The sequence below is a fragment of the Agelaius tricolor genome, unplaced genomic scaffold, assembly GCF_023055355.1.
Source record: "Agelaius tricolor isolate 1412-34295 unplaced genomic scaffold, bAgeTri1.0.p SCAF_1, whole genome shotgun sequence".
Taxonomy (NCBI): Eukaryota; Metazoa; Chordata; class Aves; order Passeriformes; family Icteridae; genus Agelaius; species Agelaius tricolor.
The window spans coordinates 85196859-85211853 of record NW_027269261.1 but is presented as its reverse complement, the minus strand read 5'-3'; the positions used below and the strand labels follow the sequence as shown (position 1 = coordinate 85211853).

Genomic DNA, 14995 nt, shown 5'->3' with positions numbered 1-14995 from the left:
TGAGGTTTGTCACAACGAATAGAAGCACTAGGGAAGGCTGGGAAGGTTGTAGGAAATGGACATTGGAGATTTCTTGATATTGGCAATATTTGTGCTGGGAGATGTTTATGCTTTGCAGTCATTCCCAGGATGTTACCATGCTACATGTATACACCTACAGGAAAGCACAGCACTTATCCATGACCAGAGTCATGAACACCATGAGTTCCATACCATGAGTTCCTCATGACTCTCCTGTCTCCTCCACTGAACTGTGAATCTGGACAAAAACCCCAGGCTTGTAGCAAAATGTTAAGTGTAAAATTGGTATCCTTCTCTTTCTTGTTCCCATTCAGTACCTGAAGAGTCCTAAATGTTCGGATGGTTTCGATCTGGATCATAACTGTGTTTATAGCACTATGAAAAGTATTTATTTCAAATGAAATATACATATATATATATATATACCTTGAAAAGATAACTGTGTAGAAGAATGTTGAGTAAAATTAGCAGAGAAAAAATACGGGAGTACTTGGTCAGTGTTTGTTTTAATTTAAGAATGAGCAAAATAATTTTAAGTTGGGCTTAAATGAGAAATAAGTATTTATGATCTATTTAGAGAGACAAATACAGATTTTTTTTTTAAGTGGTAGAGCATTAATTTAGATGAAAATAAACCCTGATCTCTTCCTTTAACTTACCAGTACATATTCTATTTACACAGTAGGCAAGGGCCCTGAAGCTGGAACAGCTATAGTTGAGAAGATGATCCCTGGAGAGCACTTTTAGAGTCCAGATCAACCACCTTTCTTCCTAGCAGGCCTCCTTCCCAGCAGTCCCCACTGCTCCATCAGCTCCTGCCAGGTGCACAAAAGCTTGAGAAGATGCCCCATGTGCTGCAGCACTAAAGGGAGGCTGGCAGTGGCCAGGGTCTGTTCTTGTGCCCCTCAGCACACCTTGGAGGCTGGACTTGCAGCTGGTGGAGGGTAACTAGCTCCACAGCACTTGACAGCCAGATCTCATTCCATGGCCACATCTCAGATAAATGAGTGTTTCAGAGCTCCAAATCTTTTCACTTGTTTCTGTTCAGCTGAGCCCTGTGGCAAGCTGACATGAACTAAGCAGAGGGAGGACTGCTGAATGACAATTGAGCACATGGACATTTGCAGCACTTCTGAATCAATTTTATTTTACAGTTGAAGTAATGCAAATAGATTTAAATCCATGCTTCTAATTAAGACAACAGTTTCCTGTGCCTCCCAACTGCAGGCAGAATCTGAGTTCTGTTCTGTGATGAAACATCTCTTTCACAATTTACTGCAACTTTCCTAGATCTTGCCAGCTCTGCTGAACCATTAGATAGGATGTAAATACCTTTCTTAGGGTATGCCTCTCTGAAGAAAGACAAAAATATATCAAATTATGTAACTTTGGGAGTTAAACATTACTCCAAATTAGTTTTCCTTGTTTCCCTGCATTTTGGAGGGCATGATTTTTAATTGCATTATATTCATTTTTACAGTAAAAAATCCTACAGATTATCCCTATGTAGTGTGATGTAATGAGCAGACTTTAGATTTTTTATGTACTCCTGCTTTTGTACAAACATTTTACACATGAGGACTGTTGTTAATATTGGTCTCAGTCCTCAGGTAAAGCAAGATGCTAACATAATACAAACCACACTGATTTATGTTGCAAATATTCGAAGACCAGGGGAATTTATTTGTGACAGTTTGAGATCAAGTATAGATAAATGGGGATGTTAGACTAAGTCCCATAGAAGAAAATTGTCCTCTTGGATAGTGCATGATAAGACTCTCATGCACATGGTGTGATTCTTGGGATTGTCCTGTGCAGGGCCAGGAGTTGGATTTGATGATCCTAGTGGGTCCCTCCCAACTCAGCAGATTCTATGATTCTATGATCAGTGGGCAGAGAAGTCCTCTTACCATCCCACCACTTTGTTTCTGCAATTGTTTTAGAGCAATGTAAGATGATCTATTAATGTCTCAAACTCTGCAGGAATAAGATGATCTTTCTACCAACTGTAGGGTAATAAAATTATACAATCTAAATATCTGAAAATGTAGGAAAATTGGAGCTTCCAGACAATTAGTCTGTCTTTGAATGTTGCACTGAAGGCCTATTCTCAGAAGTTATACAGTTTTCAGCCTCTTTATAGTAACTGACATCAAGGAATTTAATCCTTTTTTACAATGGAATCCTATTCTCATTGTTGTCAGAGCAGATGGAGGCAGCTCTGCAGGTGCTCCTCTTAAACCCAATGGATGCCTGGAGAGACAACTCAGCTTGTGTTTGCAGGTGAACCCAATAGACTGCATCTCTCTGCTTCATTTTGGTTGACTCTTGCATGTGATAAAGTTCTTCATAAATTTACTTTCTTGCAGGAAATAACTGTTGAGTGAAGGTGTGTTCCCAAGAAATGAGCGGTGAACTGCATCTTTCCCACAATCTCAAGAGATACCTTGCTGTCCTGGGTTCCACACAGAACTGCTTCAGTCTTTCTTTTTCAGTCCTGCTACTGCAAAGCTTACCCAATTGGCTTTCACTGTCCTAATGTTCTTATTTGGCCCCACCAAACTTCCTAGAAGGTTTAAACTATAGTACACCATGAAAAGACTTGTGATTTGGGATTTGATTTTGCAATAGCTGTGCTCAGAGCTCTTTGAGGACAAAGTGTCATCACAGCTCTGAAAAATATCCTCTAGAAGACAAACCAAGACAAAAGTGATGTTACAACCAGGCATCAAAGAAGAAAACAATGAAAAGTTATTGCTAAGCTAGGCAGGAAGAACTATATAGATGAAAAAAGAAATCAGAGTTGGTCTCTGATCTTGAAAGCTTCTGCTTAACTACAGAGCACACTCATTTCTTGACTTTTTGCATGATTAGTTCTTAGTTTCCTTAGGGCAGAAACAGAAAGATTGAGCAGAAGGGTGTAAAACCTAACTGATAGCACTATTCAGAAAAAAAGATTACGGGAATAAGGATAAATAGAGCAGTGCCATGTGTAATGATTGGCACAGGAATGAGTTCATTGGAAATGTAAACACGGAAAGGGACGGGCAGAGAGGGCACAAGATGAGCAACTCAGCGATGAGTAACTGCGGAAGTGGTTAAGACTTCCTGGTCAACAAAGAGAAAAACAGTGATGCAAGAAGAGGTTGGGCTAAAAGGAGGGAATGGGAGCAGCATTCCCCTTGGGGTGCTCAGCTGTGCCTGCCTCTTTGTGTGTGGCTTCACATCTTGGTGCTTGTTGCTTCACTGCTCTAATGCCGATCAATAACTGACCAATAAACATGTGGTCTTGTGTTGATGATTGCTATGCTCTGGTTCCTGTAACTGAAACCCAGACAATCACAGCTCTTAGATATTTTTAATCATTACTGCTGAGGCAACTCAAGTCTAGTACAAATGTGCAAGCTAATTTTACAGGATTTTGTGTTCTTTCAGTAACTACATTGATTCCTGGAGATGGATATATGTAGCTGACTTTGATCTGGAAGGGGTTTTTTCCCTATGATGCTGTTTGTTTTTCTGCTATATCACAAATTTTACTGGCAAGTATAATTGACCAAAATTCTCAACACCTTTTGTCATGGAGACCTTGACAGACTGCTGTTACACCATTGTCTGCAAATGAGCTGAGCAGTCCTTTCTAAGTTTATTTTATTTCCAAGGATGGGACATCTACCACCTCTCTCTACAACATTATACTTAAGTGAATTGACATAGTCTCCATTCAGTACCACAGGATAAAGCCGGGATAAATATGGCCCAATCACAAAATATCCTCAAAATTTGAAGGCATCTCTTTACAGAGTAAAGCCAAATTCTGTATTTCTTTATTTGCCTGCTGTTGACATAGCATAGCCCTTATTTGGCAAAAGCTCTTGGAGATACTGAGTACTTTTGCAGTGGTGTGTTCAGAAGGCCTCAATGTCTACAATACATCTGAAAAGACCTTTTTTCTGGGTTCTTTCCAACACCAATTCACTACTCGGATACGAATCAGAAGCAAAGCAGTGGATGGGTAAGCTGTGACTTTTAAAGGTTGCTTGCACCAGACAGTCTGAGAGCAGGAGCTTGCCAAACCTTACTTCTGGAAGAAATCCACCGGACTTCATAAAATATGAGATAAAGATGTTACCTGAAAAATTACTTAAGAGCAATGTTCCTAAATGGTAAGCTGGGCTGTGGCCCAAGGTCATTCTCAGACTACAATAGCTCTGTCCTCTCTAAGGCAGCAAGATGAGCAAAGGCTTGCTATGGGAGATTAACCTCCACAGAAAGGGGGATGAATGTATTTCACCCTTTCCAGACTTGCTTCATACCTTGCACTGACATAGGTCATGCAGGATTTGGGAGAGGAAGGTTAGATGTCAGTGATAATAATGTTGCTCTTGGGTTTTTGTGGAAGATCCCAATCTGCACAGCAAGCATTTTTTAGCTCTGCCTCAAGTTGCCTTCAAATGCTGGCTGGTGAAACACTTGAGTCTGAGCAGATTAGACCATCCCAAAATGGTAACTATGAAACTGGAGTGCATTGGTTTCTTGTAAAAGCTCACTGTATCCAACCATTATTTCTGCTCCTTTCTTCACAAAATAAATAAACAGAGATTTAGCATAATATACTGAATTCTTTCTATGGAAAGTTAAGTCAAACAACAGTTTTTTATAAGATTCTGGAGATAATATATTTTCCAAGCAGAACTTCAAACTCCCTCCCACTTTGGACACTGGCTGAGATGAGTGTGATGTTGCCTGCAGCACATCGTAGCTTTTGACAGTGAGCAAGACCAAACACAATACTACATTTGGAAAAAAAATAGTACCCTTCAGAAATAAACTCTATCTTTTCAGCCATATTCCAAAATAAAAAAAATTTAGAATATTGTAGAACAGCCTTAGCCTCATATAATTCAAATTTACTGATATTGAGAGCTACTAGTTATTGTGCCACCTCCTTGTGAGATTCCATGCCTAAGCTCTCAGCCAGGGGTCCAGGCATGGCTCAGGGATGCATTGCACTTTGAGATGTTCACAGTCAAGTATCAGCTTCACTCACAGAGAAATTAATTCCCTAATGGGATTCCAGCTTTAAAATAATATCACTTTAATGGAGACAGCAAAATAAAAGTATGCTCTAAATAAACAGACATTACCTCTCAGAGTGGTAGTTTTATTTGTATGCATTCAAAAGCACATAGTTTTTTTCACAGGAATATAAGCATAACAATGGTGAAACATCCATATTGGATCCGACTACTATTCCATTTCGAGGGATTCAAAAGCAGATCCAAGAAACTTCACAGGGGGCAATGGTAGACAACCTGCTCCAGAAGAAAGTTTCTGCTTAATCCCCACCGATGTAATGCTTGGCTGATTTCATAAAACATGTACACTTATACCCCTTGGAAAAGTTATATATATATATATATATAAAAATCTGTATTTCTCATAGATTTCTGTACAGTAATATTTACAATATATTGCAAAGATTTCAGTCTTATCTCCATATTCCAGACCATAAACCCCAGACTTTGTACCTTTCTCCTGTTATGCCACGGCTGCGGACATTGCCCCTTGTCACAGCACTGGAGAACCATCAAACACTTGGGTGTAAACAGCAATTTGTTCTGTTCACTTGCATCCCATTTGACTATTTTGTTTACATAGTTCTAGTCAAACAAAATAATTCAATTTATGGCTAGCCTTTGTCATCAGCTGCCATTTTAGGCTCTCTAGACTATTGGAAAACCAGTTCCATTGCTAAAATTTCTGTTCAAACTGCAACAACCCACTTTTCCAGTTTAACAACAAAGCTGGAAAATTCCACCCATCCCAAAGAGTAAAAAACAAAAAAATATTTTTTTTCTTTTTGAGAAAAAGATAGGTAGTGGCTAGCATTAGCAAGTTCTTTTCATTTTGAAGGGTATGACTGAAAGACCCAGCAGAAGGAGAACCCTCTACATGTAACAGTAACAGGAACAGAATGAACACCAGAGCTCTCATCACTTGGAAAAAGCACTGAATTAGCCATTCCCAAAATGTATGGGGAAAGAAGGTTGTCATCTATTTTTTTCTGACATATTAGAAATGTAAATTATTAGCTTCCCCAGAAGGTAATATTAAATAAAGGGAATCTACAGCTTAACAGGCAAAGATCTTAGATAGGTCCACATCACCTCTGAAATAAATGGGAGTGCTTGGGATTCCTACGGAGTTTGAACAAAGCCAGAGAAATTTTGCCACATCAGTGTGGAAAGTCACCTGAACCCTATTGAACTATCCACAAAGACAATAAGAGGAATTTAAAAAGTATTCAGAATGGGTCCAGTTCTGATTTCACTAGCCTCTGCCATAAAACCTTCATTGATTTTTAGAAAGGCTGATGTTCAGTATTTTTAAGCAAATTAAACACATTCCTTCCTAATATTGAAAATTCTTGAGTAATACATCTTTCATCTTAACTTTTGAAAGCTACTTAACTGACAGAGGAACAACAAACAGAAGTTTGAAAATGAAACAAAAATTTTCCTTGGAAACAAAACAAATTAATTCTCTTCTCCTGTGGCAGGGCACTGGATTGTAACTCAAAAGATTTTTTGCACTCTGAACTATCTACAGTAATCCATGTTTTTGAAGAAAAGCATTCCTTAGCTCTGATATATAAATATATATGTGGTACAGAATCTTGCTGGGAGCATGAACAGAACAGATACATCAGATTATGCTCTTGACTGATAAACCTAGACTGTGATCCTTAAAAACCTGCACCTTCAGTCTATAAATTTTATAATATTAGCAGCATCTTGAAGTTTTCTGAGAATCATCGTTTTATAATAATGTAACAAATGTATATGGAGATTTTGTTATGTAAGAAAATATCCACATATGCTACCTTCTCTCTATGTTTGAAGGAGCTCACACCAACTACTTAGTTTTCTCCCAGTTGAAAAGTGGTTCCACAATTATTTTACCTGGAATTGTTATCTAGTTATCTTAAGAACTTCAGACATGTAGGCCTTAGTACCTAACACTAGAAACAGAAGACACTGCATTTCCAAACTGGTGCTGTAATTGAGAACTAACCATCCAAGGACTGACAAGCACATTTAAAACCCATGCAAGTGCAACTCAGATGATATTTAGCTGATGTTGATGAGCTCTTCAAGGGCAACTCTTCCACAACCACGGTAACACAAAGTAAGCTTTTAACCTCTGCAGGACCCACAGCTGAAGTCAACATTGTGCCAGTCAGGCAGCTTTCACAGATAGGTGTCACTGCAAATGAAAGGGAAAGTGGCTTTGGCTTTTTTTTTTTTTTTTTAATTGTTTTGTGGTTTGCAATGTCCATGTAGAAATGCTTTGATTTTCTAGCAAGCAATGACAAATTGGGGTGTTTGAGGCATAGCCAGCAAATTCCATGAGCTACTGCAGAGGCCTCATTCACTACACTAATGATCCAAGTATCACCTTTTAAAACATGTTTAGCTCAGGCAGCTCAACTGAGGCATTTTACTGATGACATTGGGTGAGGTGTTGTGTACACTGGGTGTCATCAGGACATTCCCTGGCCTGGTTGTGCCCTAACATGGCTTCCTGCCTTGCACAGCCCTACTGCAGACCCACACTGGGGAAGTGTGGCTTAACACAGCCTGGCACAGCTCCCTAGTGCCATGCTGTAACAGCCTGCTCACTCACTGCCTAAAACTAAAGGTGTTACACCATGACTGCCAAACCTTGCCATGTGTGCCATGTCAGACTGGGGCACATATTGCAAACAAATTGTACTGTTCTGCAAGGCAGAAACAATGCAAAACCTCCCTCAACACCTGTTTCCTGGAACCATGCTCCTGGAAGTATTTGGTGCTATTCTTTCCCAATGGCTGAGCAAGCTGTGTGACAACCTAGCAAGAGCAAACTAGATGGATACAAGGTACACCGATTTGGCTTGCATGCTATCAGAGAAAGAGAGGTTTGGCAGGAATTTAGCTTACATGTTTGCCAAGTATCTCAGACAAGGCCACCACAGTTAGTCCTCACCAGCCAAGCAAATGATGGGGAATGATGTCAGGATGAGCTCTGATCAAACAGCTCTGGTAAGGCAGAGCCTTTGGACATCCAGGTGGAGACTGTCTGCAAGGGAACACCTGACCCAGAGGTCATTGCCACTTCATTCCCACTTTCTCCCCCCATTCCTGTTGACAAATTCATTGCTGGAAAGAGATGGGTGCACAAAACAGACCTTCTGTCACAGCCTGGAATGACATCCTGAGGCAGTGAGCTGATGTTGGATATTATTGCGGATGGCAGCTGCTGCCACGCTTCAGTTTTCCAGGGGATTTTGTTTCCTGCTGTCTTGCTGGGGCACAGTTCACAATCTCCACTTTTCATTGCAGCCTTGGACATCCTTGGGCTTGACAAGAGTGAGACTTCCAGGGGATGGGGGTGAAGGTAGGAACCAGAACAAAATACTAAACTTGGACAAAGTACACATAAGCCAGATGAGGGAACAGTTTCTTCCTGCATCTGGTTTTGTTCAACTTCCAAGTCAACAATTCTGAAGAAAGAAGAAAAACAGTGTCATTTGTTATTTATCATATCAGACAAGCTTAAGGTGATACTCTAAAGCTTTTATTCAGCTGCCTGTGGCTACTGCCAACACAGTAAATTACCCTCCCTGGAGATTTCCACTTGAATAATGCCCACCCATTTAAGAATGATGAGAAACTCAAGGCTGAATAATCTTGATACAGCTCAGGAAGGAGGATGCAGAGTGAACCTCTTCCTAGAATGAAGCAGAACTGACAGTGAGAAGAACTGCAATGACCATCTTGCTAAGGACCTCAGTTTTCTGAAGCTCACAACCCACACTCTGCAATCATCTCTCTGATGAAACATGCTAAAGAACCTGATCCTTCAGCCGGCTCTTTTATTTACATGGTGCTCCATCAGGTCCCAGAGAGCTCATGAAAAATTAAACAGAGAACATAAAATATGAATGGAATGATCACTGGCCCATAAAAGCTCTGCAATTCTTGAAAGGTGTTTTATACATAACAAATATTGGGATTGCAGAAATAAGGCTTCTGCCTCATTGTCCAAAGAAGATGCAACAATTTTCAAACCTCTGTATAAAACCAGGAACTTCTAAGGATGTGCCTGGGAACACCAGGAAGAGCATGTTGCTCCCCAGCAGAGAACAGCAGTCCACTGCCCTTTAATAAGTAGGCTAAACAGAGCCAAACACTTGGATATTGTGAAAACATACAGATATCTGACTTGATGCTGTATTGTCAAGGTGTAGAACTGAATGAAAATTTAGACCAGAACTACAAGGCTCATCTTGCAATCACGTGACGATAAACAACTCTCTCCTTAAATTCTGTCCAGTAAATGTAGTATTTAACTTATGGTAACTCTTGATGACCTTTGTCCTTTATTCTGGGTGCAGTATACAGGTATTTTTAGCTGACCTTTCTGAACTTCCCACTTCTGTGGCCTAATTTAAGTATATTCTCAGTTTTCAGAAACTACCTGACAGCTGAGATCCAACAGATCCAACAGTTGAGAGTTAGCCCTAATATCCTTAAAATTAGGTTTATAAATAAGGACCCTCTGAATTAGTCCTTCCTAGGCTGTCAAAGGAATTGCTACCAGAGTAATTAAAGTTATTGCAGAATGAACATAGGATCACTTGAATAAACTTGATGTTTTTTTCATTGAGATCTTTTCACCACCTTGTTAGGCTGTGTAATACAATTTTCTCTTATATGGTAAAAATAAAAAGCCATTGACCAAGCTCATGTGAGGTTCAGCTCCTGGTACTTCCCACCCTCCCACCCTTGCCTTTGCCCTGGTGCAGCACCTCCTCTGCAGACTTGCATGCTCCCAGGGGTGCTCACCAGCATCTCCTGCCTCAGCTGCAGCACTGGAACTGCTTGGCAAATGGATGGGGAAAGGACCAGCTGCTCCCTCTGGAGCCAGCTCTCTGGTGATGACCTGGACCTTACCCCCATCAGGGGCACTCAGGAGCAAACAGGCTTTTATTTGGTTGTTTTTCTTGTGTGGCTCATGCTTGCTGGAATCTGCCTCCCATCCTCTTGCTGCAAGCAGATTCACAAAACCACCACCTTTCTCATTTTGTTTTGTCTATCTCCCTGGCCTTTTATCACAGAAGGATGAGCAAGGAAAAATGATTAGTTGGGAGAGCCCTTTTTTCTCTCTAAAATTATTCGGGAAAGGATTTGTTACATAAGAACACTTCTTTTAAGTTGTCAGCTGGGTACCTGAGAACATTCTTATCAATTTGGCCTACAAAAGTTTTTGTATAATGGCTCTCTCCCTGTCTTCCTCCTCTTGCAGAAAGAAAACAGACTTTTGAGAAAAATTCTAATTCTAAAGATGAACCGAATTTCACATCATTAAAAGCAGTTTCAAGTAAATGGATTTTCGCCTTACATGGATTAAAGGAATTTAGAGTGACAGCCTCACATCCACATAGGAATGAGAGGCTCAAGCACTACAATTCTCCACATTCTTGGGCCCATGTGCTCTATCAACAGCTGTATCTACACCAAATTATGTTCTTCTCATGCACCAATTACCAACTGTCAGAAAATATACACGTAATCCTTTATATCAAGACCTACTCATGAAATTTTTAAACACCTCACGGTAAGCTGTGGTAGTTATCCTAGGGGCTTTATGTACTGGAAGAAGAAAAACTCCTATCTCATGGATTATCAACACCACAGGCTCCATGAATATAGTTCTCTTCCAGGAGATCATCCACAAAATAAATACCACTTTTATTAAACCCAGGACACTGGCTTTTACCAGAGCTAAATTTGTTATGTTTCTGTCTGTGAAGTAATTGATTTCTAAGCCTAGATCCACACTTTTGTGTTAATTATCTTTAGCTTACAACACTGGAGCACCCCTCTGACCAAGGCAAACCCACAACCCACTCCCAGCTACCAGCAGCAATCCACACAGCAAAACCCACTGCAGAGGAACACCCAATCTCTGTGAAATGCCATAAGGTCACCTGGAACAAACTTTTAGGGTCCCAACAGGAAGCCATAGAGGAAATAAGATTTATAGCAGGGCACTGATTCAGTTTTGCTTTTCTGATACTTGGGGATGCGTAAGGAGAAGGAGAGAGACTAAAGTAAAGGGGAAAACTGTAGCAGTGTAGTGTAAATACAGATGAGAAATAGTTTCAGCAGTACACTATAAATACAGGGTACTCCTAATTAGTAGTAGTTAGTTCAGTCTGTTATCCAAATAACTGTAGCTAAAGCTTGAATACATTTCTAAGGCTTTTCCCTAGCATTTAATGTAGCAGAGATTAGAAGAAATAAGATATTTGCAAAGCAGGAATCCGCAAAGTGCAGGCATCCTTCACAGACACCAACTCTCTAATTTCCTGTGGGGGGTCTGATCTAAACCTGGCAAGCTGCAAGCATTTACTTGTTTGTATTTTGGTTTTTGTAATAACACAGATTTCTGCTTTGCAAAAAAGCCATACCTGGAACATGTGGTAAACAAAACACATTTTCCTTCAGCCCTTCCTGAAAACACTAACATAAACCATGAGAAGTTAACTGCTCTCTAAAAAGGAAAGAGAAACACAAATTGTCAGGGCGAGGATCTGCACACACCTTGAGTTCACCAGGCTCCAACGCACGCTAAATTAAGTCATCACGCCAGTTCCTGGATCACCTTATTGGTCTCCTTGGCTTTCTTACACGTGTACAACCATTTGATTATCCGAGCGTTGCGCTCAATCACAGAGGTGCTGCTGGGGACCTGCTCTGTGAGTTCGTCCTCCAGCAGCCCCTCGTCCCCGCTGTGCCTCGTGAACTCGCTCTCCGATGTTGCCACGCTGATGCTGCGGATCTTGAAGGAGACATTGTCAGACACCACAGAGAAGTTCTCTCTCCCAAGATCCTCAATTACCTCCTGCTCCAGGCCACAGTACTTGAAAAATGTGTCAAAGTCAGCGAAGGACTTGGAGTAGCGGGAGCTGATGTCTGACTGGGAGCGATGGAGACCTCTCCTCCTCACCTCCTTGACCTCTTCAGGAGGTGTACTCAGTTTTGAGGGTCTCTCATGCTCTTTTGTACATACCCTTGCCCCTTCGGTGCTCACAGAGATAGTCTGCACGGCTCCATGGTCGCTTGGCTCACGGTCACCATCTTTTGCTGAGAGAGGCTCGCTGCTCTCGGTGGCTGCGATGTCCTCCATGACTCTGGGCAACGCAGGGGAAGCCAACTGCTTCTCCTTTATGGACCCATGGAAGATCCTCCTCACCAAATTCCCCCGTGAGCTGTCCTGGCTTTGACCCCTCCCGAGCTCACATTTCTGACGGTAGATCACCAGGGAATCCGGCCGCATCTGCCTCTTGGTGCTGCGCCTGGCGATGGGGGAGCCGTGCTGCAGGGGGGCTCGGCAGGAGCTCCCGGCCGTGCCCGGCTCCCGGGGCTTCGCGCCCGCGCCTCTGCCCGGCTCCCGGCTCGCTGCTTTGCTCTCCACGGAGCAGGTCTCGCTGCTGCTCTCCGAGGCTGAGCTGAGCGTGATGACGGGATCCTGCCTGCTGCCGATGACCTGCTGGCTCTTTACGTACTTGGCCTTATCGGCGGCCAGTCTCTCCACGGCACTTTTCCTGCCCGGCTTGCCGGCCTCCAGCTGCCTGCGGAGGTACTCGGGCCCCTTGTTGAGGAGCCGCAGGGGGAGGGAGGAGTGCAGGTCGGAGATGGCGTGCATTCCCACGGCCCGGGAGAGTTCGGCTGGCATAGCAATTTCAGGGACGCGGATCCTGCTTCCAGTCCCGAGAGGGAAATGGAATAAGAAAATTAAAAAAAAAAATTAAAAAGGGAAAAAAAGGGAAAATCGCGGTGTAGGACACCCGGGTGCGCAGGCGGCGGCACCGGGCTCCGAGGGCCGCGCTCCCCGCTCCGTCGGGGCGCCGCGTGTCCCGCCCGCCCGCCGGCAGGCACAGCCAATCCCGGCGGCAGGAAGGCAGGGAGGGAGAGAGGGAGGGAAGGAGGCAGGAGCCGCCCTGGGGACCAGCGGCCCGGCCCTCGCCGCCTCCCGCGGCCCTTGGGCGGACGGGGCTCCGGGGTCTCGGCGCTGCTGTGGGGACGGGGCGCCTGCTCCGACCCCGGGGCACTCGGGGGGTTTGCTCCCCTCAGAACCGGCTGTCCCGGGCCGCCGCCTGGGAACGGGGCGCTGCTTGAGGGCTGACCCGGCAGACCCCAGCGCATCTTCCCCTTGGGGGGCGCCACCTGGCCCCGCTCTTTTCGCGGCCCTTACGCGGTGCGTCCCCCCCGCGGGTTTCACTGCCCGGGGGCTGCGCTCCAGCGGCAAACCTGGGAATGATCGGGAGAGGACGGGACGGGCTTCCAGAGCAGAGCGGCAGAGCAGAGTCCGGGCACGCCGGGCGGGCAGCACAGCCGTGCCCCCAGCCGTGCTGGCGGCATCCTGCCCTTCCCGGGGCAGCAGCAGGGACACGTCTGTCCCTGGGCCACGGCTGTGCTCCGGCTGTGCCCGTGTAAAGTGCAGGGGAATGGCATCCGTCTGAACTGCGTGTCGCGAATCTTTGCCCTTCGGAAACACAGGGCAGAATTCCCATCTGGGGCTGGCAGTTCTGAACAGGCAGGACAGAGCCCTCGGCTGTAATGTAAACTTCTGAAAATTAGACTTGTAAGTCAAATACCTGGGGCAGTTCAACTTTAACTCGTGAGATGCACTGTAATAACTGAATTATACATAACTTTTGTTCTAATACAGGAAACAAAAGGCAGTTTATATCTGCAGGTTTTTTCATGCATATTTTTTACTGGTTTGGTTTGGTTTTAGCTTGTCTATTACTTCTGGGGGAATACTAAAATGCTTTTGTGGTGATTGGTTCATACTTCATCTTTCCAGTCACTAAATTGTAGCTAACAAGTTTAGAAAGGAAGAGATGAGCCTCCCTGTCCTCGTTGAAGTTTCAGGGTACACCACTTTGCTACCAGCAAGGTTCTCACTGAGGCAAGAGAAAGGTTACCATCAGCCCTAGAGTCAGAGTTTGGGCTAGCTCTTCAGTGAAGACCCTCTTAGAAACACACAAAACAGAAATACTCTCTTACCAACATGGTGCTACTGCTGGTTTTCCCCTTAATTTTACATCATCCTTGTTTCTAGACACGTAGGTCTGAAATCCAGAAGCCCTATAACACAAACAACTGCCTGTTCACAGCAAGAATTCCAGATATGATGCTTGCCTAAATCATGACTGAAATTTGTAACATACCTTGAGATCACTTAGACTGAAATTCTTGTTGATATGTAGAATGGGTGCAGTGCTTTGAGAAATAACTTTTTTTTTTGTTTTACAGGTATACAAGTAGAGCTGGTTCACATAAGAACTTACCTAAAATCAATATTCTTGAAAACTGAGAAACAATAATAAAAGTTTAAGCACAGTTAATTACTAGGTTCATACACAGATGTGTAAGTTAGTATAGTTAATATCATTACATATTGAAATGCTTCATGGGATGCTGGGCATATAGAGAAGGTTGATGTTTTCTGACAATTAATCTAAGCAATAAGCTGATAGACATAATGAATTTAGTAATGAGATACTAAGGTTTAATTCCCATATTGACAAATCTGCCCTATTTTTTCCTTCAACATTTTCCTTGGTGTTCTATGGCACTGAATAATGTAATAACACATAAATAACACATATTCACATTTCTCCATGCATTTTATTTTGTGTTTGTTCCAAATTCTAGTGTCTTGTAGAAGCTTTAAGAACTTGCAAAAAAAACATTGTTACCATTTACTTGAAATAATAAGAAAAATGAACACATGCAAGTATCAGTTAGAGGGGTCTTATTCAACAACTACAATTCATTTATTTATCAAAGCTGTCTGTTCACTCCCAGCAATATTATGTAGTTTTTCTCAGTGGACAATAGCTTTGTGTTTA

General features: G+C 42.9%; 1 protein-coding gene across 1 annotated transcript; it reads right to left on the bottom strand.

Annotated features, from left to right (window-relative positions):
• Positions 1–5167: 5167 nt before the first annotated feature.
• FAM110C (family with sequence similarity 110 member C) lies at positions 5168–13026 on the bottom strand. Its single transcript, XM_071441722.1, has 2 exons — positions 11676–13026; positions 5168–8569 (listed from the first exon to the last, which is right to left on the bottom strand). The coding sequence occupies exon 1, from the start codon at positions 12808–12810 to the stop codon at positions 11716–11718; it is 1095 nt and encodes a 364-aa protein (XP_071297823.1). The 5' UTR covers positions 12811–13026; the 3' UTR covers positions 5168–8569; positions 11676–11715.
• Between the last annotated feature and the right edge of the window lie 1969 nt (positions 13027–14995).